At 44.0% G+C, this 27,414-nt stretch overlaps 1 protein-coding gene across 1 annotated transcript; it reads left to right on the top strand.

Moving 5' to 3' along the window:
* The first annotated feature begins 566 nt into the window (after positions 1 to 566).
* LOC147420635 (PRA1 family protein H-like) lies at positions 567 to 27,264 on the top strand. Its single transcript, XM_086505005.1, has 4 exons — positions 567 to 1,059; positions 1,151 to 1,287; positions 26,698 to 26,769; positions 26,871 to 27,264. Exons 1-4 carry the CDS (start codon positions 692 to 694, stop codon positions 26,945 to 26,947), a joined length of 654 nt encoding a protein of 217 aa, XP_086361131.1. The 5' UTR covers positions 567 to 691; the 3' UTR covers positions 26,948 to 27,264.
* The last annotated feature ends 150 nt before the right edge of the window (positions 27,265 to 27,414 follow it).

Genomic DNA, 27,414 nt, shown 5'->3' with positions numbered 1-27,414 from the left:
TTGCAAACAAACAAGTGGTCTTGATACCAAATAAAAACAACAAACAAATAAATTGTTGTGAAAACAAATAAATCAAAACTTCATGCAACCAACAACGAGAGGACTCTCTGCATGTTATGACTCATGATTATTGTTATAATTGGCAATTGAAGCCTTAAACTCACAAATTGAACCAACAAAAAAGCTAGTTGACTCCATGCCAACTAGACGATGGGTTGTTGAGCAGTAGCTAAGAACAATGCAAGCCACCAAATGAAACTAGACACCTAGAACTAATTAACACTGTAACATGAGCATTGTGATCTTTCAAGTGAACTTTAATCAAGGTGAAAGGTAAGAACAAACTACATAAGATGATTAGAGAGTGAACTTTAATCAAGGTGAAAGGTCATAACGGCCTACATAAGATGATTAGAGAGAGTGTGCCGTTACTTATCCTCTTAAATAATACATCATAAATACTGTTTTGCCATCATTAACGTTGCCATGTGGCACGAATCAACAAGCTTAACTCTCAAGAGTGTTCCCTACTTGAGTGAGAGCGACTTTAGAAATCGATCTTTGAACGGTCTCGATCGAGAGAGAGAGAGAGAGAGAGAGAGAGAGGCTTCATAGATTTAGCAGAGTCGAGAGCTCATCCCGGAATTGCACCAAGTGCACAGGAAGCGCGTACCGAAGAGGTCATGTTTTCATGGCCTTTGTTGCAAACCCTTTGTCTCTGAGTATCCCTCCCGCAACGTTTGAAGCTTGGCTCAGAGATGGTGGCCACTTGGAGGTTCTAGACAAGGTCGCCATTGATCCACCCAGATCATCAAGCAATGCCTTTCTGTCTTCCATTCTCGGGTTTGCAGTTAATCCCTTTGGGAACGTAACTGTCGAAGACTTGTGCAGACCGCCCTTGCCTTGGACGGGTGAATTTTGGGATTGTGGGCATGGCCTTGTTGAAAGCTATGGCCTTCCTCTTAGCAGTGCACAGTGGAAGCTCCGCATGGGTGAGAACGTGAAGAAGTACATGGGGAATTACATCCGGCTTTTTGTCTTAGTGCTCGCTTGCTTCTTGTGAGTAGTCTTTACATGCTTACAGTTAGTTGTAGTTTGTATATATTAGTGCTTATCTTATTTTATATGTTTTCATCTTTGCATCTTGCAGATACAAATTGCCTTTTGCATTATGTGGACTTTTGTCCGTTTTGGCGCTGTGGGAAGGCATAAGAATGCTTCTTAATCACTTCAATCTGGACAGGAATAGTTTCCTCCATCAAGTGGTTGTGCTGTTTGGCAAGATATGTGAGTACTTGCTTCCCTTAACCTGTTGAATTAAAATATTACCCGATGCATCATGTGTTTATGTCATCACGGATCAAGAGGGATTGTAGGATCTATTGGAGTAGTGTACACATAGTTCTTTGCCTATCATTTGAATCCCATTTGGAGATATTGACAATTGTTAAAGAAGGGCAGAAGGCAAAAAAGGGACCAGTGCCCACAGTACCCCGCAACACAAAGCAACACTTCCAGCGTTTTCCCACCAGCCCTATTTTCACCATCAGCAGCCCAACGTTTTGTCATCAGCAAATCAGCCCATCGCCATCAAAATTTTAGTGTTTCTAGAGTACCAATAACAGCGATTTCAGCATTCAGCCCTTAGCCTCGTCATAGAGTTCAACATTTAGCCTATAGCCTCATCAGCATTTTCAGATTTCAGCTAGTACCATAGCGTTTCCATATTTCTGCCCTTTAGCCTCGCAGTACCTGGCATCTACTGCAAGTACCGTCAAGCATCTCCGCATCTAGTACCATTGTATGAGCATTTGTGCAATCTTAAGCAAATACCTCTCTAGCAATAGAGAAGGGGGGCCCTTGGGGGGGGGGGGTTTGGGACCCCATTTGGTGTCGATCCTCTCTCTCTCTCTCTCTCTCTCTCTCTCAGCACTTTCTCTCACAGTTTTCATTCTCTCTCGTGTGGTCTTTTGCACAACTCTCATGAAGTAAAGGCTCTCTCTCCCTTCAGTAAAAGGAACCTTGGGCACGAACTGAGCAAGTCATCCTAAACATTCACCATCATTCACTTCCGTTGCACATTACACTAAGGTTACTTATCCGGACTATATTATCTCTGCAAACAATGTCAAGATGGACCCCGCAAAGGTAGAACAGGTTCGTAATTAGGACTTGCCCAAAACAGCATATTGGACTTGCCCAAAACAAAATATGATGTGCGTTCATTTTTAGGTCTTTGTCAGGCATATATTCCGTATATAGAAAATTTTGGCCGCACCAATGATTGATATTTTGAAAGGGGTTAAAACTCGCCGTCAGTGCGTTGTTTTGTCCAAGGTTGCCTTTGAGGCTTTTGAAGCTCTCAAGGTTGCGGTGACTGAGGCTCCGTTTCTCATCCTTGCCTCTTGGGATGATCCCTTTGAGTTATGGACGAATGCGAGCAACGTCACCATAGGACCTGAGCTAAGTATCAGGGCTGACCAATTGCATTTTTCAGGAGGAAGTTAAATAGTGTAGAAAAGAATTATTTGTGTACGATAAGGTCCGTGTCATTCATTCTCTAAAGCATTGGAAGCACTTTTTTGTATGGTAGAGATTTTATTGTTCATACTGATCGTCAAGCTCTCAAGTGGGTCTAGTCTATTCCTAGTGCTCATTAGAGTGATTGCCAGGTAAGGTGGTCTCAGTTTTTTGAGCAATTTGGTGGTTTGATTAAATATGTTGCTGGTAAAGCTAACCTCATTGCAGATGTGTTAAGTCGCAAAGGACAGATCTTGGCACTTGAGTCGAGTTCCACAGTCTCCATTCAGGGAGTATGTTTTGACAACATGAAAAATCAATATGCGAATTTTGAGTTTGGTAAGCAATGGTTGCAAGCTCTTGCTTCTCAAGGGCTCAATAACTATCCCATTCGCGATGGTCTCTTGTATTTCCATCACTGTCTTTGTGTGTTACCTTCTCTTAGACAAGCCATATTGCACGATGCGCATTATGCACTCACAGGTCGGCACAAAGACATGAATACCACTTTAGAAAAAATTGAAAGATTCTTTTATTAGCCTAAAATTCAAAAAGATGTATTCAAGTATGTCATATTGAAAAAGTAAAAGCCCCTGGGTAAGCAACAGGGTCTTTTGATGCCGTTGCCTATTCCCCAAGGCCCATTTCAAAACAGTTCCATGTCAAGTCATATGTGCATGATCAACAACAAGCACGACAATACTTTTTGAAGTTCAAGGATTGAGGAACCCATGAGATTCCTTCACAGGTTACCTTGAGTTGTTGACAGACTACAAGAAAGCCATGCAGCTCGATACTAGTATCTTACTCAAAAGGGGAGATGTCAGGTGCACATCTAACCCTATGTGCATGTGGATAAGTTGTAACTCCTCTTTCTAGGGTTTAGGATAGCCTAGGAAGTGTTCTGGCACCCTTGTGAGCTCGTATATAGGACCTGCATGTCTAGGCACTTTAAATTAGTTGCATACCCTCTGATTGCACATGAGCACAACAAGTGTCTACTAGGTGGTAGGCATTGGGAAGTGTTCCCATACAGTTGCATTAGTACCCAGCCTAGGTATTTATGTGCATGTGAATCACCTCTTATTAGTTGTTAATCAACTTATTTATGAGTGTCACTAGCGTGTGACTACTATCTATCCTTTTTGTTGCTTTCTTTCTTATTATTTATTCATTTTCACTATTTGGAAACACCCCTCGAGAAATCTAACTGCCCTGCATTGCATAGCTAGTGTGGAACTGTTCAGAGGGAGTCTAAGCTTGAGGGCAAGAGAGCACTAAGGTTGGACAAGGACTATGGTTAGCCAAAGTGGGGTCATTGACTAGCCAAAGTGGAATCCTTTGCTACAGAGGCTACATTTCAGTTCTTGGTGTGGCTGTAGTGTACAAAGAGGGTCAGATGACCTAAAAAGATACAATGGCAGCATCTCCTAAAATTTAGGGAACTGCTATTTTGGGACCTGAAAATGTGTTCGCTTCATTACCTCCGGAATGACAAGGGGAACATTTTATTACTCTGTCGTGAAGTCAACTGGGCAACCGGTTGAGAGATTTTTAGGCGGCAACCCCGAAACGGGAAATAGCCTGTAAATGTGCCAAGTGGCACATTTCTGTGCACTTTCCTCATGCAGGAAGAAGTGGCGTTGATTTTAGAGAAGAGAGGCTCATTTTGCAGTTTCTCTCACAAGTTGAGAGCTATGGAGTGCTTCCTTTCCCTCTTATGTACAGTGCGGTGCCAGGAGTGATGCCCTGCACGCTACGCACTGCTCTCTATCTCCCCTATGGCAGTATGTTATGCCCCTCTAGTGGGCTTTTCAATTGAGCAATGTACAGTTGTGTGGGTTCATACGCGATTGCCGAGGCAAGAGCCTCTTGCACAGGTACTAGATTAGCTAGCGGCTAATCCCCCGGTGGTACAGGTGATTCGGAGAGGTTTCACGTGCGAAATCTAGTCTGATTCAAAGGGCAAGTAGCCCTACAGGTGCGGGAGCTCGAGGACTTGCTACGGATGCGACCGGCACGCGAAACGGAGCCCGAAAAGTGAATAACAGCCTGCTGTGTATTTTTGCAGGTTTAGGGTTTTGGCCCTAAACGGACCCTAATACCCCTTGGAGGTTCGGGGACGCGAGGGGACCGTTGTACAGGTGATCTGGCGCATTTTCGGGGCAGAAAACAGAGAATTCAGCGTGCTGCAGATTCTCGCTAGGTTTTGCAAAGTGCCCGTATGCGTCGGGAAAGTCATCCAATGCGTGGGAATACTGACTGTGAAGGGTCCTAGTATAGTTATGTTGCCGAAATCGGGCCAGAATAGTTGAAATTCAGCCAAAGTTGTACGGGGCAGCTTGTTAGGGAACCATAACGTTTATTCCCTCTTTTAAAGAATAAAGAAATACCGAAAGGGGTGCCTATTTAGGGGCCAGTCTGGTGTCGGTCTTCTCATACAGGTGCAATCTAGCAACCTGTATCCCTTTCCCCTTTGTTGTGTCTTGAAAGTATAGGTAAAGTGGGCGACAAATTAAATGGGTGAAAGCAAATAAAGTTAAGTCTAAGGTCTACCGCCCTTTTTGGATTAAACAGGCCGGTTTCATGGTTCCATTGTCGGGATTAAATCACTACTTCCCATAGAAGTGAGCCTTGGTCAGTTTGGGCTTGAAGACACAGGGGATCATAGACCAGACATAGGAAATTGCAATTATGGCTGACAGACCAGATGATGTGATTGAAGAGGTTTCCTCCTCACAGGGTCAACAGACACATGAAGTGGGTGAGTCTTCAAGACCACCACAGACGGATGATGATATATTCAGGACCCAGTTGGCTACTGCTGTGGCTATGTTCACACAAGTAATGCAGAACCCGAGGTTTTTAGCCTTTCTACAACCTCTTCTTTCGTCTTAGCAAGTTGGGTCACTGGATCATATTCAAAAGCCTGTTAAGGCTCAAGCTGTCACAAACGGGAGCGCATAACAATATAAAATACATTCGGATAAATAGGATTTATCACTTATTACTAAAGCTAGAGTATATATATATATATATATATATATATATATATATATATATATATATATATATATATATGAGAGAGAGAGAGAGAGAGAGAGAGAGAGAGAGAGAGAGTGAGAAGATCGACACAATACTGGGGACCAGAAGATGGGCTGGTCCCCCTTAAAGAGACTTCTTTATTAGGGAGAATCTTTTTACCATCACAAGAACCGAAGAAAACCCCTCCATTCTAATTCTTTGACTCGATGGTCGTTCCTTCCCGTAAGGGAAATCCGAGAGACGAGCTCTCAATCATTTTTCCGTCTGTACTCGGAGTCGAAACTCCGTAGACAATTTCCGAATTCCGTTCTTGGAATTCCCAAGCGTAGGCCGAAGCCTTCTCAAGTTCTCGCTTCTTCTTCGCGATGAAGTACCTGCAAACACACACGCAAACAAGCGACAACAATTCGTATGGCGAATCCACAATAGATACCTGTCGCTCTTGCGCGGAAAAAGCGTCTTCCGTGCTTCGTAGTCTTGCGATCTCTCGCGTCTTCTAGCGGCAGAGTCTTCTCTTGCTAGCGTTGGTAACCTCTTTTCAGTGAGGGCATGTGGTGCTTTTAATATTTATAGCTCCTTGACCACGGCACGAATAGCTGCTCGTGTAGAGATTGCGGTCGTTTTTTTTTTTCCTCTGTTCCACCCGAAATAGGGGGAGGGAATTCGTTGGCGGGTTTTGTTGCTTTATTTTCTAAGTGGCTGCCCACTTATTAAGTGGACGGCCAACATATTTTAAAATTGGTATGAACCTGCCCAAAAACTTAATAAAACCTTATAAGTTAAAAAAACAATGCCTTTCACAACACTTCCGAGGCGTCCCTGGATGCAACCACATGCACGAATGCAATGCAAACATAGATTCCTCGCGGGAAAGCGTCTGCTCTTCCAGGAAAACTCGTTAAAATATTCCGCTTTTTAAGAAAAGCTTCTCAGAACCCATCTTTATTCTTGTGCTTGCGTCTTTACGCGTATTCCTCTTTTTAGTTCGGATTTCCTCTCGACTATGGATATCCCCTTTCCGATGCACCCGTCACCCACCTTGTGACGCATCAGGAATACCCATCACCTAGTCCTTTCCTACCGAACTTTCGATACAATCCCCTTCACGATGCTCTATGTCACCCATCTTATGACGCATCAGAGATGTCCGTTCCTGGATGGTCGGATACTTCTTCCCGATGCTCCCTATCACCCATCCATTGTGACGCATCAGAAGTACCCGTTCCTGGTGGCCTTACAGATATTCCCTTTCACAGTGCTCCTGTCATTACTTTGAATGACGCACTAGGGATACTCTGTACTCGGATGTCTCCAGTGAGAAAAACCCTCTCACTTAAAGTTCCAATAATTCATTTAGAATTATTTTTCCTGATATTCCAAGCGAGAAAACCCTCTCACTTATAAATCCAATAATTCAATTAGAATTATTTTTATGTCAGATAAAGCCAATTTAGTAACATCCCTCCCCCTTATAAACAGTTGTCCTCAACTGTAGAGGTCCAACCGAACTGCCGGGGAGAAACCGGAAAGATTCCAAATCTTGCTCAATGGTGATTTGAGCTGGTCCTTTCTTAAAAGAGAACTTAAAATTTAAATTAAATAGAAATGTAAAAAATTCAATAATTCAATACTTACCTTACCGGTTCATGTCATTCCTCTAGTACCTTGAGGATATCCTTCACCAATCATCAAACTTACGAGCCATGTAAGAACTCGTCATTCGCGTCTTTCCGGGGAGAAACCGGAAAGATTCCAAATCTTGCTCAATGGTGAGTTGAGTTGGTCCTTTCTCAAAAGAGAACTTAAAATTTAAATTAAATAGAAATGTAAAAAAATTAATAATTCAATACTTACCTTACCGGTTCATGTCATTCCTCTAGTACCTTGAGGATATCCTTCACCAATCATCAAACTTACGAGCCATGTAAGAACTCGTCATTCGCGTCTTTCCAAGAGATTGGAAGTTTCCTCATCCGAGAATCTGTTAACTCAATTCCACCTTCTCAATTCCGACAAGAATAATCCTCCTAGAAATCAATCTAGGTCTATGTCCTTGCGCATAATCCTGCGTTGTTAGTCCAGAGGGTGTTAAACCTCTTGTGTCCTCCCACATAGGGAATGCCTAGTCATAGAGCATTAAGCTCGATGTCTTTCTTTCACAAACAGAGTTTGCTATCACATTAAAGAAGGTTCTTGTTCCGAGCCGTCGCTGAACGCAGGCGGACGGTTCCAATCCGAAGATTCCTTGTGCACGGCGGCACTTCTTTATAATCTTTTCCTCTTGCGAGTTATTACCACAAGTAGTGTTTTTCACTACTTGTTTTGACTCGCTCGTGTTCCCATTGGGTAAACCAATCCCAATCTTCTTGGATGCTTTCCTCAAAGCGTAGAGGAAAAATTCAGCCTTGAAATGAATCCAAGTCTTGTTGTAAGTTCCTTGCAGAGCTTTGGTATACCACCAAGTACTTGCAATCCCCCTTGAGGTGTTTGGTCACATGCCTCACCTTCGACACTTCTCAGAAATTGCCGTTTGGAAAGGCAACTTCAAATTGTCGAATGAAAGTAGTAGCTTTCAGCCCTTCCGTCAAAAGTATCAAACTTGACTGGAGTGTTCCTAGGTCTAGAGACCTTCTTCATATCCTTCCCGAAATGACGGGATTTCTTGGCTATGGTTCTGGATTGATATTCATGAATATTTTCAGGATTCTTAAGGACCTTGAGCATTCCGCTCCTTGGATTCTCTACGTTCTTGAGCATCATGCTCTTGTCGCCTTCTTAGAGAATCCCAAGTCTTGTGTTGACTTCTGCGGAGAGAAAAAAAAAAAATCCCAACTTTGAACTCTGCAAGCTTTTCTTGCAGGGCTTAGGGTTCTACCTGCTTACTTCTCTCTTGGCTTGTCATGGCTTCTTCCCGTATCTTCCCAGAGTCGTCCTCCTTTACAGAAAAAGAGAGGAGACCATGCTCTGATACCACTGTCACAAACGGGAGTGCATAACAATATAAAATACATTCGGATAAATAGGATTTATCACTTATTACTGAAGCGAGAGTATAGAGAGAGAAATAGATAGATAGATAGATAGAGAGAGAGAGAGAGAGAGAGAGAGAGAGAGAGAGAGAGAGAGAGAGAGAGAGAGAGAGAGAGAGAAGATCGACATAGTACTGGGGACCAGAAGATGGGCTGGTTCCCCCCCTTATAGAGAATTCTTTATTAGGGAGAATCTTTTTACAAGCACAAGAACCGGAGAAAACCCCTCCGTTATAATTCTTTGACTCGATAGTCGTTCCTTCCCGTAAGGGAAATCCGAGAGACGAGCTCTCAATCCTTTTTCCGTCTGTACTCGAAGTCGAGACTTCGCAGACAATTTTTGAATTCCGTTCCCAGAATTCCCAAGCGTAGGCCGAAGCCTTCTCGCTTCTTCTTCGCGATGAAGTACCTGCAAACACACACGCAAACAAGCGACAACAATTCGTATGGCGAATCCACAATAGATACCTGTCGCTCTTGCGCGGGAAAAGCGTCTTCCGTGCTTCGTAGTCTTGCGATCTCTTGCGTCTTCTAGCTGCAAAGTCTTCTCTTGCTGGCGTTGGTAACCTCTTTTCAGTGAGGGCATGTGGTGCTTTTATAGCTCCTTGACCACGGCACGAATAGCTGCTCGCGTAGAGATCGCGGCCTTTTTTTTTTTTCCCTCTGTTCTACCCGAAATAGGGGGAGAGAATTCGCTGGCTGGTTTTGTTGCTTTATTTTCTAAGTGGCTGTCCACTTATTAAGTGGACAGCCAGCATATTTTAAAATTGGTATGAACCTACCCAAAAACTCAATAAAACCTTATAAGTTAAAAACAATGCCTTTCACAACACTTCCTAGGCATCCCTGATGCAACCACATGTACGAATGCAATGCAAACATAGATTCCTCGCGGGAAAGCGTCTGCTTTTCTCGGAAAACTCGTTAAAATATTCCGCTTTTTAAGAAAAGCTTCTCAGAACCCATCTTTATTCTTGTGCTTGCGTCTTTACGTGTATTCTTCTTTTCCAGTTCGGATTTCCTCTCGACTATGGATATCCCCTTTCCGATGCACCCGTCACCAACCTTGTGACGCATCAGGAATACCCATCACCTAGTCCTTTCCTACCGAACTTACGATACAATCCCCTTCACGATGCTCTATGTCACCCATCTTATGACGCATCAGAGATGTCCGTTCTTGGATGGTCGGATACTTCTTCCCAATTGCTCCCTGTCACCCATCCGTTGTGACGCATCAGAAGTACCCGTTCCTGGTGGCCTTACAGATATTCCCTTTCACAGTGCTCCTGTCATTACTTTGAATGACGCACTAGGGATACTTTGTACTCGAATGTCTCCAGTGAGAAAAACCCTCTCACTTAAAATTCCAATAATTCATTTAGAATTATTTTTCCTGGTGTTCCAAGCGAGAAAACCCTCTCACTTATAAATCCAATAATCCAATTAGAATTATTTTTATGTCAGATAAAGCCAATTTAGTAACAAGCACAGGTGATTCATACTGTAGAGTCAATGGAAACACGTGTACACTTGACGGAGAACATGAAGTCTCCACAACCTGTGCCTAAGGTGCAAGAACAGGTGGCTGAAATGCCAGTCTTTCAAGCTGTACCAGTTCAGCCAGCCACCTTTCAGCAGCCTGTAGTTGGTTCTAATGGGCAAGGAAGCAACCTACAGGCTATGCAACAAGTCTTCCCACCACCTTCAGTACACCCTGGCTACTTTGGAGGTGGATCAGTATTCCAGAGCATGGCTGGTCATACACTTGGAAATCAGTTTTACTCGCCAGGAATAGTGTTCGGGGGTGCTCAAACAATGATGCTTAACCCCATGTATGGTGTCACGGGCATGCAACCAGGATTTCAAAAGCACTCAGGGCCAATTTGGGATGCCACAGACAAATTTTGGTATGGTTGGAATTACAAATCAACAGCCAAATATGGTATTTCCAGGTCAACTTAATAGCGGCCAAGAAACACAGGTGAACCCTAACAGTGTTCCCATTTTTTAGTCACTTCCATATGACAACTTAACGCCGCTGGAGAGGCCAACTCCGTACAAAGAAGGTGGCAAAGGTGTGACATTCACGACCTTTACAGGGTTTGATGACAGGAAGAAGGCTCTCTCATTCCTCCAGCAGTTTGACAAGGCCTATGCAGGGGGAAACTTTACAGTGGCTTCAAAGGTCCGCAAGGCAACCACTTTCTTGACAAGGAATGGTGGACAACTTTATTGCTTCAAGGGCAAGCTCCGTCCACATGGATTTACTTCAAGCAGATTTTTGCAGCAGCATGGTTATCTGATGACTTTGAAGCAGATGTCATGACAGAATGGCACCAGCTTAATGCTGCCACTTGCAAGAATCTCGATGACTACAATCGGAAGTTTTGGAAAGCTCTACTTCCAGTAACTTCCTATAGGTTTGTGCCATTGACAGATTAGATTGAAAAATATTGTTGTGGCCTACCCAAAGGATTGAGAAAGTATTGCACGAAGACCAAAGTCACTACTTTGACGTAGCTCATCGAGGTAGCAAACACTGGCAATGGTTTGCTCAAGGGAGAAGATTGTGAATTTAATACTGGCGTCAAGGAAGGATCAGCCAAGAAAAATTCAGCGAAGAAGTACGTTCCCAATGAGGTTCCTAAAGGGACTCAAGACTCAAGAGCCAGCCAACGCAGGGAAAGGCAAAGCTACGGTTGAATCAGAAAAGGGACCAGCAAAGAAATGGAAAGACGTTATCCTCGCAAGTCGGAAGAGCAAAAGAAGGTCCTGAGGTCAGAGAACAAATGCTTTATCTGTGAGCAGCCTAGCCACATTGCTTACAATTGTCCTCAAAAGAAAAGGCCAGCTGATTCTGAAGACAAGGAGGACAAGAAAGGAAAGAGGCCCATGGCTGGTCTAGTGCCATATATGGTGGGTGACAAGCCAAATTCAGATGCAAGTGAGCTTTGCTGAGCATGGGGAAAGGTCAGGGATCAAACAGTGCTTATCTTCTTTGATCCATGTGCCAAAGCCAACTTCATTTCCCCAGAATTGGCTTCAAAGTTGGGAATCAGACCTGAAGAGATGGGGTATACAGCAGAGGCAGGTTTGGCATGTCCTAGCCATACAAAGGCTGTGACACCTATCATCGGAAAGTTGCGCCTACATATCCAGTCCTATGTAGATGCTGAAGAATTTTACATCATGCCACTGGACGGATGTGATGTGTTGCTAGGTATTCCTTGGTTGTTTCGTGTACAGGGAATCATGGATGCCTACAGCAAAAAGATCACTTTACAGAGCAGGGGAAAGACTCACATTTTGGATGTAAAGCTTAAAGGGGAGTCTATTCCCACTGTATCAGCTTCTGCTATTACTTTTGTAATGAAAAAGCATCTTTCTGCGTACTTGGTTTTTGCACGTGAAGTGTCAGATTGTGATGAATCAAATTTATCTGTGTTAGATAAAGAAAGGTCAATGTTTTTACAACAGTATAGTGATTGTTTTTTCGATTCATTACCGTCTCAATTACCGCCAGAGAGACCCGAGGACCATGCGATAGATTTGGTGCCAGGCAGTAGCCCACCAAATAAGCCTCCGTACAGGGTTAGTGTGGCTCAACACAAAGAGATAATGAGCCAAGTACAGGAGCTATTAGAAAAGAGGCTGATACAGCCGAGTTCATCTCCATTCTGTTCTCGAGTGTTGGTGGTGCAGAAAAAGGATGGCTTATGGCGTATGTGCATCGACTACCGTGCACTGAGCAAGAATACCATCGAGAATAGGTTCCCGATACCTAGAATTGATGATATTCTGGACAAATTAGAAGGAGCAGCTATGTTTAGCAAGATAGATCTAAAGAGTGGGTACCATCAGATCCACATTAGATGAGAGGATGTGCACAAAACTACTTTTAGAACAATGTTTGGCCTTTACGAATTTTTAGTGATGCCCTTTGGTCTCACAAATGCTCCTGCTACGTTTAGTAGGATGATGGACAGAATTTTCCGTCCACACCAGCAGTTTGTTGGTACATTCTTTGATGACATGATAATCTACTCAAAGAATGAAGAGGAGCATAGGCATCACTTGGCCATTGTGTTCAAAGAGCTACGCAGCCATAGGTTGCTCATCAATGCAAAGAAAAGTGAATTTTTTCTGGAAGAGATTCACTTTCTGGGACACATTGTCTCAAAGGATGGTGTCAGAATGGATCCTGCTAAAGTTGAAGCGATCAAGTCATGGCTAGATTTGAAGACGGTGCACGATGTCCGAAGCTTCTTGGGACTATGCTCCTATTACAGAAGGTTTATCCGAAATTTCGCCGAGATTGCTTCACCTTTACATGCTCTTCAAAAGAAGGCAGTCACCTTTAGATGGACACAAAAAGAGATTTCAGCTTTTAATCTCTTAAAGGAAAAGATGACTTTAGATCCAGTCATTGTGTTGCCAGATCTTAGGAAGTCATTTGTGGTCCAGTGTGACGCCTGTGGTAGTAGCATTGGTGCAGTGCTAATGCAAGATGGTAGGGTAGTAGCCTATGAGAGTAGAATCTTGCAAGGGCCAGAAAAGACTATGCAAGTGTATGAAAAAGAACTGCAGGCCGTCATTCATGCGCTCTTAAGTTGGAAACACTACCTGCTAGGTGCAGATTTCGTTGTCCAAACGGATCACCAGACCTTGCGATACTTCTTGACACAGGCAAAGTTATTTGAGAAGCATATGCGATGGGCAAATATCTTGTCCATGTTCCATTTTCAGATTGTGCATGTGGAAGGCAAGAAGAACGTTGTGGCTGATGCCTTGTCAAGGAAGCCACAAATTTCAGCTGTGTCAATTCCTTATCATCATGAACTTGATAATATGAGGGAACAGTATGCAAATGATGAAGATTATGCAAGGGTCTTCGAGCATCTAATGGATGGACAACGTCATGAACACTATCTTCTCAAAGATGGGTTCATGATGATGCATGGCAGATTATGTGTCACAAAGCCATTGCGACGCAAAGTTATGGAAGAGAGTCATGTCCCACCGTATGCAGGGCATTGTGGTATCGATGCTACAGTTAAAGCGGTTGAGACATTCTTCTACTGGCCTACATTGAGAAGAGATGTGGATGCCTTTGTGCGAGAATGCCTAATATGCCAGAAGGTCAAGTTTGACAGGCAAAAGGCATCAAGGTTATCGCAACCACTACCTATTCTAGATAAACCATGGGAAAGTATTGCTATGGATTTTATCTTTGATCTTCCGAGAACGTAGACAGGAAACGATGGTATTTGGACCATCATTTGTAGATTCAACAAGTAGGCTCATTTTATTCCTGTCAGGAAGAAGATAAAGCCAGATCAGATGGCACGCTTGTTTATGAGCAATATTTTCAAGTATCATGGCATGCCACAGTCGATTGTTAGCGACCGTGATCCACGCATGACAAGTTTGTTCTGGAGAGGCTTGTTTGAGAATATGGGCACAACGCTCAAATTCTCTTCGTCATTTCATCCTCAAACAGATGGGCAATCAGCAGAGGCAAATTCTACTGTCCTAGATCTGCTGAAGTGCTACGTGTCAGAGCATAAAGGAAAGTGGGAGCAGTATTTGCCATTGGTGGAGTATGCATACAATAATACAGTGCATTCATTAATTGGCAAGGCACCTTTTGAGATAGTTGATGTCACCAGGAGGTGTATTTTTCCTGTTGCCTTCCGTAAATAAGTATAAGATATTTTTATTTATTTTATTTTTACTTGTTTTTCCCAGAACCCTTGAAAAGGTGCAAGTGGACATTGCATGGCCAGTGTGAAACGACTGCGGCCGAATAGGTTTCTCACAGGGGGAGTCTGGGTCAGTCAGTCTGGGACTGGTCGGGCCAGTTAGCACTGAATTCTGATGAGTATGGAAGCCTGTGCGCGCCAAATGAAGTTTGGGCCACTCGGAAAGTCACTTATAACTTTATAAGTCAGTGGGAACTAGAGAATTAACTCAAAAGGGGCAAACTGGACACATGGCGGCTTCTGGTGCAGTTTTCCACTTCCATCAGCAAGAGGGAGCGCCCAATTTGAGAGAGGAGGCTGATTTGACTCATAAGTGAGCTACAATGTGTGTGTGAGTAGTGGGTGCAGGTCTACAGCTTTAATGGAAAGCTTGCCTTCTCCTCTGTCTCATGTAGCGTGATGACTTGCTCTCGTGCATCTCTCTCTCCCCTTTGGCACATATGGTAATGCCCCACTAGTTGGGCTACTCAGATGAACATGTACAGTTCTGGGGGTTTATGCGCGTTTGCCAAGGCAAGAGCCTTCTGAACAGGAACCGGATTAGCTAATTGCTAATCCCCCACAGGCATGCACAGTTCCATCGCGAAAGATTGCGAGTTCGGAGAGTTTTCTCGCGTGAAAACTCGTCCAATTCACATGGGAACTGTCCCATTGCGTGTAGGAGCCCTTGGGACAGGCCTACGCGTGTTCACTCCGCTAAAAACGATCCGAAACAGCAAATTACAGCCTGCTGTGTTTTTCTGCAGGTTTAGGGTTTCGCACCTAAACTGCAAGGGAACACCGGGGGAGCCTCATGAGAGCCTTGGGATGCGTGTACAGGCTTTTGGGCACCTGGCAGTGAAAAACAACGAATTACAGCCCGCTGAATTTCTGTGACAGCTCACCAGAAAGCTTCCAGATAGCGAGGGAATCCGTCCTAGACAGGTGCTTTTGACCTACAGGGGTTTTTGCGCCGTTATGCTGCCAAAATCAGGTCGAAAACCTGCCTTTTCAGCCCTCGTTAGGTTTGGACAGCTTTGTGAAAGCTTGTGCTAAGTGGTCGGATCGTCTACCTTAATTTGAATAAAGAAATACCGAAAGGGGCGCCAGTCTTTGGGGCCTACAGGGTGTCGGTCTCGTGTGCGCAGTGACATTCTAGTCGTTGGACGCAACTTTGTTCTCTTCCCTTCTCAGTGCTCTGTGTAAAGTTAACAGGTAATTGAAATAGTACCGCCCTCTACGTTGTACAGGCCGGTTATATGGTTCCATCGATGGGATAGTCACTTTTTCTTCAAAAAGTGCAACGTGGATTGTTGTGGGTGAAAGCAACACAGAGCTTGTCATTATGGTAGAGAAGAGAGACCAAGTACTTGAAGAGGGATCTTCCTCACATGGCACGGAGAAAGTTCCTTCAACTCTTCAAGAAGAGGACAGGTTGTTTAGAACTCAAGTGTGTTGCTGCATGGACATGTTTCAGTAGTTGGCTAACAACCCAAGGATGCAGGAGTTCTTATAGGCTTCGACACAGGGTTTTCAGCCTCCTACACAGGGCATGACTGAGCCGTTGCAGGAAAAGGAGATTTCCAATGCGCAGAGGATTCATGATGCTCGAGGGAAAGCCCATGTGGTTGAGCAACTAGCGGTGTCCAATGATCCAAAGCAACTTGCTTTAGCTGGACAAGAACCGTTTGTGAATGGTCAAGGGAGTAATGAACACGCTATGCGTCAGACCCTTCCATTACCTAATACTTATCCTGGTTATTTTGGAGGTGGTTCAGTGTTTCAAGCTATGGCTGGACCTTCCACAGGTTATATGCCAGGGAATGTGTTCGGGACAATGCAAACAGGCATGGGTAACCCTATGTACGCGAACATGGGTGTCCAACCAAGTTTTCAGGGTGCCTGCCAGTTTCGAGTGCCCGGAACACAATTTGGTATGGCTGGTTTTCGCAGCCATACGTACAAAATGCAGATATGACAGGGAAAACAGTTGATGCGAGTGCTAGAATGAACACTCATGGAGCACCACTGTTACAAGCACCTGTTTATGATAATGTGGCTCCTTTGAGTCAGCTTAAGGATTACAAGGAAGGTGGGTTGGGAGTGAAGTTTGAAACTTTCAGAGGAACCGAGGATCAATTGAAGGCTTTGACCTTCATATAGGAGTTCGATGCAGCTTATGCTGGAGGAAACTTCACGGAATCTTCAAAGATATGCAAGGCTGCCACTTTCTTGAAAGGGAATGCGCTTCAATGGTGGACCGCATTGTTGAAACAGGGTCGAACCAGGGTCAAGCCCCAACAGCGTGGGTCCAATTCAAACAGCTTTTTGCGCCTGCATGGTTGACAAACACTTTTGAAGTGGATGTGATGACAGAATGGCACGAGTTGAATGCTAAACAGTGTGCGAACTTGGAAGAGTACAATAAACAGTTTTGGGCCGCACGGTTGCCAGTCACCTCTTACAGGTTTGTGCCATTGTCAGAACAAATTGAGAAGTACTGTTGCAGATTGCCCAAGAAAATCAGGGACTACTGCACAAAGACTACCGTCATGAATATGTTTCAGTTGATAGAGAATGCAAGAGTGGCCAGCAATCTGTCGAAGGGAGATTCCGATGGATTTAATAGCCACAAGAAAGGGTCACAGGGCAAACAGTTTTCAGCCAAGGGCAATGTTGCGGCAAAGCCTTCTGAGCCTCCCACAAAGAAGCCCTCCACTGAAGAAGGTGATGCATCCAAGAAGCAGTCTAAGTCTTCTTCGGGACGAGGACAAGGACAAAAGAGGCATTTTTCTGGCAAAACTTTTGAAGAACGGAAAGCTCTTAGGGAGGCCAAGAAATGCTACATTTGTGAACAGGAAGGACATTTTGCAAATGAATGCCCACAGAAGAAGTCACAGGATAAGGATGACAAGTCAGACCATAAAGGGAAGAAGCCAAAGCCAAGTGCAGGACTTGTTCCAAATTTGGTTGGAGACCAGCCAAACACAGATGCCACGGAGCTGTGCAGAGCTTGGGGCAAAGTTAGAGACCAGATGGTGCTGGTTTTCTTTGATCCAGGAGCCCGTGCAAATTTCATATCACCAGAATTGGCATCAAAGTTGGGCATTCGTGCAGAGGAGATGGGTATGACAGGGGAAGCAGGTTTGGCATGCCCAGGTCATTCAAAGCCCGTTACTCCCATTTTGGGGAAGCTTCGTCTGCACATTCAGAGCTATGTAGATGTGGAAGAGTTTCATACTTACAACAAAAAGATTACCCTTGTACATAGAGGAAAGACTCATGTCCTTGATGTAAAGCTTAAAGGCGAGTCTGTTTCTGCTTCTGCTATTTCATCTGTAATAAAGAATCATCTTTCTGCGTACTTGATCTTTTCAAAAGAAGTACCTCAAGTTGTATCTAACTTGTCTACCTTAGATAAAGACAGGTCAACTTTTTTGAGTGGTTTCAGTGATTGTTTTTCGGACTCTTTGCCAGGGGAGTTACCTCCTGAGAGACCTGAGGATCATACTATAGATCTAGTGCCAGGTTCTAGTCCACGGAATAGACCACCATACAGGGTTAGTGCAGCCTAGCAGAAAGAGATTATGAGTCGGGTCAACGAGCTTTTAGAGAAGGGGTTGATTCAGCCCAGTTCATCCCCTTTTTGTTCGCCTGTACTCTTAGTGCAGAAGAAGGATGGTTCATGGCGCATGTGCATTGACTATCGCGCCTTGAATAAGAATACCATCAAGAACAGGTTCCCCATACCGAGGATAGATGACATTCTTGATCGGCTTGAGGGAGCGTCATTGTTTACAAGAATAGACCTAAAGAGTGGGTACCATCAGATACGCATTAGGCCAGAAGATGTCCATAAGACTGCGTTCAGGACAACATTTGGTCTCTATGAGTTTCTTGTTATGCCATTTGGTCTCACAAATGCTCCTGCCACGTTTAATAGAATGATGGACAGAATTTTTAGACCACATAGAAACTTCATGGGTACCTTCTTTGACGACATGATTGTCTATTCGAAGTCTGAAGAGGAGCATAGGGATCACTTGATTGCAGTTTTCAATGAGTTACGTAGGAACATGCTACTCATTAATGCGAAGAAGAGTGAATTCTTTTTGCAAGAGATTCACTTCCTTGGGCACATTGTTTCAAAGGATGGGGTACGCATGGATCCCGCTAAAGTGGAAGCAATTAGGTCATGGCCAGACTTGAAGTCCGTACATGACATTCGAAGCTTTCTAGGCTTATGTTACTACTACAGGAGGTTCATCCGAAATTTTGTTGAGATTGCTTCTCCACTCCATGCACTACAAGGAAAAGGAGTTACTTTCAAGTGGACAGCCAAGGAAATTTTAGCGTTCAAACACTTGAAAGAGAAGCTGACTTCAGATCCGGTAATCATTTTGCCAGATCTTTCGAAACCTTTTGTGGTTCAGTGTGATGCGTGTGGCCATAGTCTTGGTGCAGTTCTAATGCAGAATGGCCGAGTAGTCGCATATGAGAGCAGAATTCTTTTGAAGACTGAAAGAAACTTGCAAGTCTATGAGAATGAATTGCTGGTAGTAATTCATGCTCTCACTAGTTGGAAACACTATCTGCTAGGGGCTGATTTTGTTGTCCAAACGGATCATCAAACCTTGCGATATTTTCTCACACAGACGACGCTGTCTGAGAAGCACATGCGATGGGCAAACATCTTGTCAATGTTCCATTTTCAGATTGTGCATGTGCAAGGGAAAAAGAACGTGGTGGCTGATGCGTTGTCACGAAAGCCCCAAATTTCAGCAGTGTCAATTCCGTACCATTGTGAACTAGACGAAATGAAGACACAATATGCTGAAGATTTAGATTTTGCAAGGATCTATGACCAGCTTGTTGATGGGCAACATCATGAGCACTATATGCTTAAGAATGACTTTCTCATGATGCATGGAAAGTTATGCGTTACTAAACAGTTACGGTCAAAGATTTTGATGGAAAGTCACGCTCCACCTTGTGCTGGGCATCGTTGAATTGATGCGACAGTGAAAGGGGTTGAGGCATTCTTCTATTGGCCAACTTTGCGTCAAGATGTTGACACATTTGGAAGATCATGCTTAGTATGCCAAAAAGTCAAATTTGACAGACAAAAGCAACCGGGATTGTTGCAGCCATTGCCGATCCCAGATAGGCCATGGAAAAGCATAGCAATGGACTTTATCTTTGATCGTCCAAGGACGCAAACAGGCAATGATGGGATTTGGACTATCATTTGTAGGTTCAGTAAGCAGGCCCATTTCATTCCTATGAGGAAGAAGATAAAGCTAGAACACATGGTCAAGATATTCATGAGCAATATCTTTAAATATCACGGGATGCCTCAGTCAATTTTCAGTGACAGGGATCCACGTATGACGAGTCTTTTCTGGAAGGCATTGTTTGAGAACATGGGCACTACGCTAAAGTTCTCTTCTTCGTTTCATCCGCAAACTGATGGACAGTCAGAAGAGGCAAATTCTATTGTTCTGGACCTGCTCAAATGTTATGTGTCAGAGCACAAAGCAACTTGGGAACACCATCTTCCATTGGTTGAATATGCTTACAATAACACTGTGCATACGTCAACAGGTAAGGCACCATTTGAGATAGTGGAAGGAGGGAAGAAAGTCCCGCCCATTTTGCAGACTAAGGACAAGATTTTTGAGGCAGACAAGTATGTGCAAGATATGGATGAAACATACAGGAAGATAAAGATTGCTCTTGAGAAGACTCAAGCTAAACAAAAGAAAGCTGTTGATCGTCATCGTCGTGAACTTGTATTCTCACTTGGTGATTGGGTGCTTTTGCGCTTTGAAAAGGCCAGGTTAAGGAAAAGGAAAGGCAAGGAACGCTTGTTTCCTAAGCTCAGTATGCGATATTATGGTCCTTTATAGATTTCAGAAAAGATCAGCGATGTAGCTTACAGATTAAAGCTACCAGAAGGCTGGAAAATACATAATGCTTTTCATGTAAGTCTTCTAAGACCCTTTGTTGGTGGTGTGCCAGAGAATATGCTTGATGAGGAACAACCCGAAGTGGAAGAATTGGATGAAATCCTTGTTCCTGAACATATATTGGCACATAAAGAAAGAAAGGTTAGAGGAAAGGTTGCAAGACGCTATTTGGTGAAGTTCAAGAACTATCCATCGTTGGATGCCAAATGGATGGAAGAGTCTGAATTGGTTGATTCACCTCAGCTATTGCAATTGTATCTTGAAGCCTTTCAAATGGAACCCACAGTGACTTGATGTAGCCTTTTCTGGAGCAAGGCAAGAGCATGGTTCATGATGCTCAAGAGAGTAGTTAAGCAATTGTATCTACTCTTTCCATACAGAATTTAGCTAGAGAAGTTTGTGCTTGAGAGTGCACTAGAAGGCTTCTATGCTTGATATATGTGTCGTAGCCAGGTTGGTGGGATTGTTCAATCGTCCAACGCTACATTTTCGGAAGCATGTATATCTTGGATTCCCATCATAGAATATATGTGATATCAGGAGATACCGCATGTATTATTGGCATGCAAGCGAGGTCGCTTGCAGTATTTCAAGGGTGGGGTGTGTCACCAGGAGGTGTATTTTTCCTGTTGCCTTCCGTAAATAAGTACTAGATATTTTTATTTATTTTATTTTTACTTGTTTTTCCTGGAACCCTTGAAAAGGTGCAAGTGGACATTGCATGGCCAGTGTGAAACGGCTGCGGCCGAATAGGTTTCTCAGAGCGGGAGTCTGGGTCGGTCAGTTTGGGACTGGTCGGGCCAGTTAGCACTGAATTCTGATGAGTATGGAAGGCTGTGCGCGCCAAATGAAGTTTGGGCCACTCGGAAAGTCACTTATAACTTTATAAGTCAGTGGGAACTAGAGAATTAACTCAAAAGGGGCAAACTGGACACATGGCGGCTCCTGGTGCAATTTTCCACTTCCATCAGCAAGAGGGGGCGCCCAATTTGAGAGAGGAGGCTGGTTTGACTCATAAGTGAGCTACAGTTTGTGTGTGAGTAGTGGGTGCAGGTCTACAACTTTAATGGAAAGCTTGCCTTCTCCTCTGTCTCATGTAGCGCGATGACTTGCTCTCGTGCATCTCTCTCTCCCCTTTGGCACATATGGTAATGCCCCACTAGTTGGGCTACTCAGATGAACATGTACAATTCTGGGGGTTTATGCGCGTTTGCCAAGGCAAGAGCCTTCTGAACAAGAACTGGATTAGCTAATTGCTAATCCCCCACAGGCACGCATAGTTCCATCGCGAAAGATTGCGAGTTCGGAGAGTTTTCTCGCGTGAAAACTCGTCCAATTCACAGGGGAACTGTCCCATTGCGTGCGGGAGCCCTTGGGACACGCGTAGGCGTGTTCGCTCCGCTACAAACGATCCGAAACAGCAAATTACAGCCTGCTGTGTTTTTCTGCAGGTTTAGGGTTTCGCACCTAAACTGCAAGGGAACACCGGGGGAGCCTCGTGAGAGCCTTGGGATGCGTGTACAGGCATTTGGGCACCCGGCAGTGAAAAACAGCGAATTACAGCCCGCTGAATTTCTGTGACAGCTCACTAGAAAGCTTCCAGATAGCGAGGGAATCCGTCCTAGACAGGTGCTTTTGACCTACAGGGGTTTTTGCGCCGTTATGTTACCAAAATCAGGTCGAAAACCTGCCTTTTCAGCCCTCGCCAGGTTTGGACAGCTTTGTGAAAGCTTGTGCTAAGTGGTCAGATCGTCTACCTTAATTTGAATAAAGAAATACCGAAAGGGGCGCCAGTCTTTGGGGCCTACAGGGTGTCGGTCTCGTGTGCGCAGTGACATTCTAGTCGCTGGACGCAACTGTGTTCTCTTCCCTTCTCAATGCTCTGTGTAAAGTTAACAGGTAATTGAAATACCACCCTCTACGTTGTATAGGCAGGTTATAGTTGAAGGTGGCAAGAAAGTTCCTCCCATACTGCATACAAAGGACAAGATATTTGAAGCAAACAAGTATGTTCAGGACATGGATGAAATGTACAAGAAGGTCAAAGTGGCCTTAGAAAAGAGTCAGGCAAAGCAAAAGAAAGCAGCTGATCGTCACTGTCGTGAAGTGGTGTTTTCACTCGGTGATTAGGTGCTTCTACGCTTTGAAAAGGCAAGGTTAAAGAAGATGAAGGGCAAGGAAAGACTGTTTCCAAAGCTTAGCATGCGTTACTATGGGCCTTTTCAAGTATGCGACATAATCAATGATGTTACATATAGGCTGAAATTGCATGAGAGTTGGAAGATTCACAATGCGTTTCATGTGAGCCTTCTCAGACCCTATGTGGGTGATGTGCCAGAGGATATGTCAGCTGAAGATCAGTCGAAAGTCGAGGAACTTGACGAGATCTTGGTCCCGGAACAAATATTGGCACATAAAGAAAGAAAAGTGAAAGGCAAGGTTGCTAGGCGTTACTTGGTGAAGTTCAGAAACTATCCACCAATGGATGCTAAGTGGATGGAAGAAGGTGAACTTGCAGAGTCACTAACTGTGTTATCACTTTACCTTGAAGCCTTCGATTTGCAACCTACCTTGACCCCTTGAGTTTCAAAGCTACATGGATTGTCAGTGTGACAATGGCTTCTGAAAGAAATGATGTACATGGTATTTAAAGTGAGCTCAAATCAAGTACATGTTACATGAATGTTAGAGCTGTACAGATTGTCAGTTTGGCAATTGCTCTTATGGAATGTCCAAAAGTGTGGTTAGTGCTATAGAAGTGAGTATTTCTTGTCAGTTTGTCAAGGATACAGTAATTGCTTCTATTAAAGGGTACATGTGTAACTGCATTCTTAAACTGTCGGTTTGGGCATGCTCGAAAGTGTTACTGGATCCAATGTGTACTAAAAGACAATGGCAAAATGCGTAGCTACCATTTTGTCATTGGAAAGTTAATGACTCAAAGCAATGGCAGAGTGCGAAGCTACCACTATGTCATTGGGACAGGGTTCACACGCAGGCAGTACATGTGTCCACGAGGTGTTCAATACACTAGGGTTGACAATGAGCATGTATGTGTCGTACATGTGTCGATAGGTGTTGAATACACCAGTGTTGACTGTGAGCATGTACGACATAGATGCAAACGAGGACGTTTGAGATTTCAAGAGGGGGGTATGTCACCAGCGTGTGACTACTATCTATCCTTTTTGTTGATTTCTTTCTTATTATTTATTCATTTTGACTTTTTGGAAACACCCCTCGGGAAATCTAACTGCCCTGCATTGCATAGCTAGTGTGGAACTGTTCAGAGGGAGTCAAGGCCTGAGGGCAAGAGAGCACTAAGGTTGGACAAGGACTATGGTTAGCCAAAGTGGGGTCATTGACTAGCCAAAGTGGAATCCTTTGCTACAGAGGCTACATTTCAGTTCTTGGTGTGGCTGCAGTGTACAAAGAGGGTCAGATGACCTAGAAAGATACAATGGCAGCATCTCCTAAAATTTAGGGAACTGCTATTTTGGGACCTGAAAATGTGTTCGCTTCATTACCTCCGGAATGACAAGGGGAACATTTTATTACTCTGTCGTGAAGTCAACTGGGCAACCGGTTGAGAGATTTTTAGGCGGCAACCCCGAAACGGAAAATAGCCTGTAAATGTGCCAAGTGGCACATTTCTGTGCACTTTCCTCATGCAGGATGAAGTGGCGCTGATTTTAGAGAAGAGAGGCTCATTTTGCAGTTTCTCTCACAAGTTGAGAGCTATGGAGTGCTTCCTTTCCCTCTTATGTACAGTGCGGTGCCAGGAGTGATGCCCTGCACGCTACGCACTGCTCTCTATCTCCCCTATGGCAGTATGTTATGCCCCTCTAGTGGGCTTTTCAATTGAGCAATGTACAGTTGTGTGGGTTCATGCGCGATTGCCGAGGCAAGAGCCTCTTGCACAGGTACTGAATTAGCTAGCGGCTAATCCCCCGCAGGTACAGGTGATTCGGAGAGGTTTCACGTGCGAAATCTCGTCCGATTCAAAGGGCAAGTAGCTCTATAGGTGCGGGAGCTCGAGGACTTGCTACGGATGCGACCGGCACGCGAAACGGAGCCCGAAACAGTGAATTACAGTCTGCTGTGTATTTTTGCAGGTTTAGGTTTTGGCCCTAAACGGACCCTAATACCCCCAGGAAGTTCGGGGACGCGAGGGGACCGCTGTACATGTGATCTGGCGCATTTTCGGGGCAGAAAACAGAGAATTCAGCATGCTGCAGATTCTCGCCAGGTTTTGCAAAGTGTCCGTATGGGTCGGGAAAGTCATCCAATGCGTGGGAATACTGATTGTGAAGGGTCCTAGTATAGTTATGCTGCCGAAATCGGGTCAGAATAGTTGAAATTCAGCCAAAGTTGTACGGGGCAGCTTGTAGGGAACCACAACGTTTATTCACTCTTTTAAAGAATAGAGAAATACTGAAAGGGGCGCCTATTTAGGGGCCAGTTTGGTGTCGGTCTTCTCATACGGGTGCAATCTAGCAACCTGTATCCCTTTCCCCTTTGTTGTGTCTTGAAAGTACAGGTAAAGTGGGCGACAAATTAAATGGGTGAAAGCAAATAAAGTTTAAGTCTAAGGTCTACCGCCCTTTTTGGATTAAACAGGCCGGTTTCAATGAGTGACATTTTTTTTCAAGAAATCGTGGGATTTTTAAGTTGCATTGCCCGACCCAGCTTTTATCCCATATATACCTAGGGGACACTTCTCAACCATAAATGAGTACTTGCAATACAAGTACCAAGTACCTGTAGTACCTCAGCACCTCTCTGGCGTATTTGCACCAAATCAGCCATCGTTTTCAGACTTCAGCCCATTGTAGCAGATCAACTAGTGTTTTCAGATTTCCGCATCAGATCAGCCAACGTTTTCAGAATTCAGCCCATCGCAACAGATGAGTCAGCGTTTTTAGATTCAACCCTCATATCAACCAGTGTTTTTCAGTTTTCAGCCCATCACCGACATTGGCGATAGGAGATCAGTCACAACCGACGATCCCAACCAAAATCCTCAGTGTTTAGCCCTTAGCCTCGTAGACCCAAGCACCTACAACAAGATCCCACCAACATCTCAGCATCTAGGACCATTGTATCAGTATTTGTGCAATCTAAAGAAAATACCTCTCTAGCGAAAGAGAGGGGGGCCCTTGGAGGGGGGTTTGGGACCCCATCTGGTATCAGTCTTCTCTCTCTCTCTCTCTCTCTCTCTCTCTCTCTCTCTCTATCTATCTATCTATCACTCATAGAACCTTCATTCATAGTATCACTCTCTCCTCTCTCTAATGTTTGCACATCTCTGATGAAGTAAAAGGAACTCTCTCATTCAGTAAAAGGAACCTTGGGTATGCATTGAGCACTCATCTTGAGCATTCACCATCAATCACTTCCATTGCACATTACACTCCTCCTCTTTTCAAGTTCAGTTGAGTTGTTTGCAGCTTTCTCAAGTGTGTTGCTTTAGATCTTTGGCTTGGAGTGTCGAAGTCTATTACATTACTCCCCTCTAGATGCTCAATGAATGACTAAGGAAATAGCTCCTTACCTGGACATTCTGAGTAGTTATTTACAAGCACTACATTTGAGGAAACTGTTTCTTTCAACTTATTGAAAGTGGGAATTATTGTTTGTGCTCCTTCTAATTGTTAGGTTAAAGTAGTTGACCTACGAGATAACACCCGAGTACGCATATTACTAGTGCGTCGTGTCGACAACACTGAACGTGAAGATCCGTTTGGCCACCAAGAACGGATAATTTTGATGGATCACTTCAGGTGGGTGACTAGAGCATTGAGAAGGAAGTATTGGACCAGCCGAAACAGACATCTCTGATGTGTCATAGGATAAGTGACATGGAGCATCACAAAGGAGGTGTTCCGTAAGTTCGGCAAGTGAGAAACCAAGTGATGGGAATTTTGGTGCGTCGTCTTCTTGTCCAGTATTGTGTCGATCTTCTCATTCTCTTTATCTCCCTTCTCACTCAGTTTGGTTCACTTATCTAAGTCTATTGATATTCATGTGCGTCCCATATGTGATAAGCTCCTCTCTCAGTCCAACATGTAGTCCTCATGCATAACACTAAAATTTGTCTCAGAATATAATACAGGGGGAAGAAAATAGCGCGTGTTAAGATTGTGTGTGGGAGACAAGCTCAAGTTTCTCTTGTATATTTTGCATGTTGAAGCCGAAGGGTTACGGGGCTGAAGCTTGGTGCACACTTTCCTTTCCTTTGCACAAAGTAAATTTCATAACAATGGCTATATGTAGTAACCAGTTGTGTGACATTACCATATCAGCACGTCACTAAGGAGTTTGAGAATTAACTTTCCAAATTTTCGAGTGTATGAACATTGAATATGGTTGCATTGGTTGTGTTTGCAGTGTCTGCAGTTGCCATGATATACTGCAAGGTCGCTTTTGCGGTATGCTGGGCTGGAATTTTCAGTTTTGGAGGTCTCTCTCTCTCTCTCTCTCTCTCTCTCATGCACACGCTGCCTGTGTGCGCGTGCACACAAGTTCTGTTAGTAAACAGCCTTTAATGTGTTCTTTTGCAGTGATGGTCGTCCACAGCTCATTGCGGAAGATAACATCCACATCTAAAGGATATGTGAAAGCTAGGCAAAATCGGTAGCTTCTATTGCATGGCCAATGTAAAGCTGTTCTGTATACTACTGCGTTTGCAGAAGAAAAGGTTTTGATCCCTATCCAAGGAGAGCTAGGTTTTTCTTTGAGGCTGTAACTGTGGGTAGGTGAGCAGTTCAGGGGAGGATGTGCATAATTAAAGTAGTAATTGCTGAGAAGAAGTCAATTGGCAGGAACAAAAATGGTAAGATGAATCTTTTGTAAAATAAACAGATCGAGTAAAGTTCTCAAAAGACGCTCTACGGGTCTTTTCAAGTGTGCGGATGCTCTTAAAATTTTGCATTGAAACAGGCTTTTGTCTCAAGATGTCAAGAGAGAGTTGAGTGAGTTCTCAGGCTTTCCCTAGAGGTTTTGGAGGCCTGTGTTAGCCCTACTATTGCCAAAGGAAATTTTCTAATCAACGGTCGCACTTGGAGTTCTCCTGGCTTTTAGGTCAAAATTTGAAATATTTGCCAG

Source organism: Adiantum capillus-veneris, chromosome 28 (genome assembly GCF_014529385.1).
Source record: "Adiantum capillus-veneris isolate H3 chromosome 28, ASM1452938v2, whole genome shotgun sequence".
NCBI classification, from domain to species: Eukaryota; Viridiplantae; Streptophyta; class Polypodiopsida; order Polypodiales; family Pteridaceae; genus Adiantum; species Adiantum capillus-veneris.
Note: the sequence above shows the minus strand (reverse complement) of the source record. Positions and strands in the feature narration are given on the sequence as shown.

Bases quoted from the DNA above. Each gene is read 5' to 3' on its own strand.
- LOC147420635 (XM_086505005.1), top strand. From the start codon at position 692: ATGGCCTTTGTTGCAAACCCTTTGTCTCTGAGTATCCCTCCCGCAACG. The intron at 1,060-1,150 runs GTGAGTAGTCTT...TGCATCTTGCAG, and splicing joins TTAGTGCTCGCTTGCTTCTT to ATACAAATTGCCTTTTGCAT. The intron at 26,770-26,870 runs GTCTCTCTCTCT...GTTCTTTTGCAG, and splicing joins TGGAATTTTCAGTTTTGGAG to TGATGGTCGTCCACAGCTCA.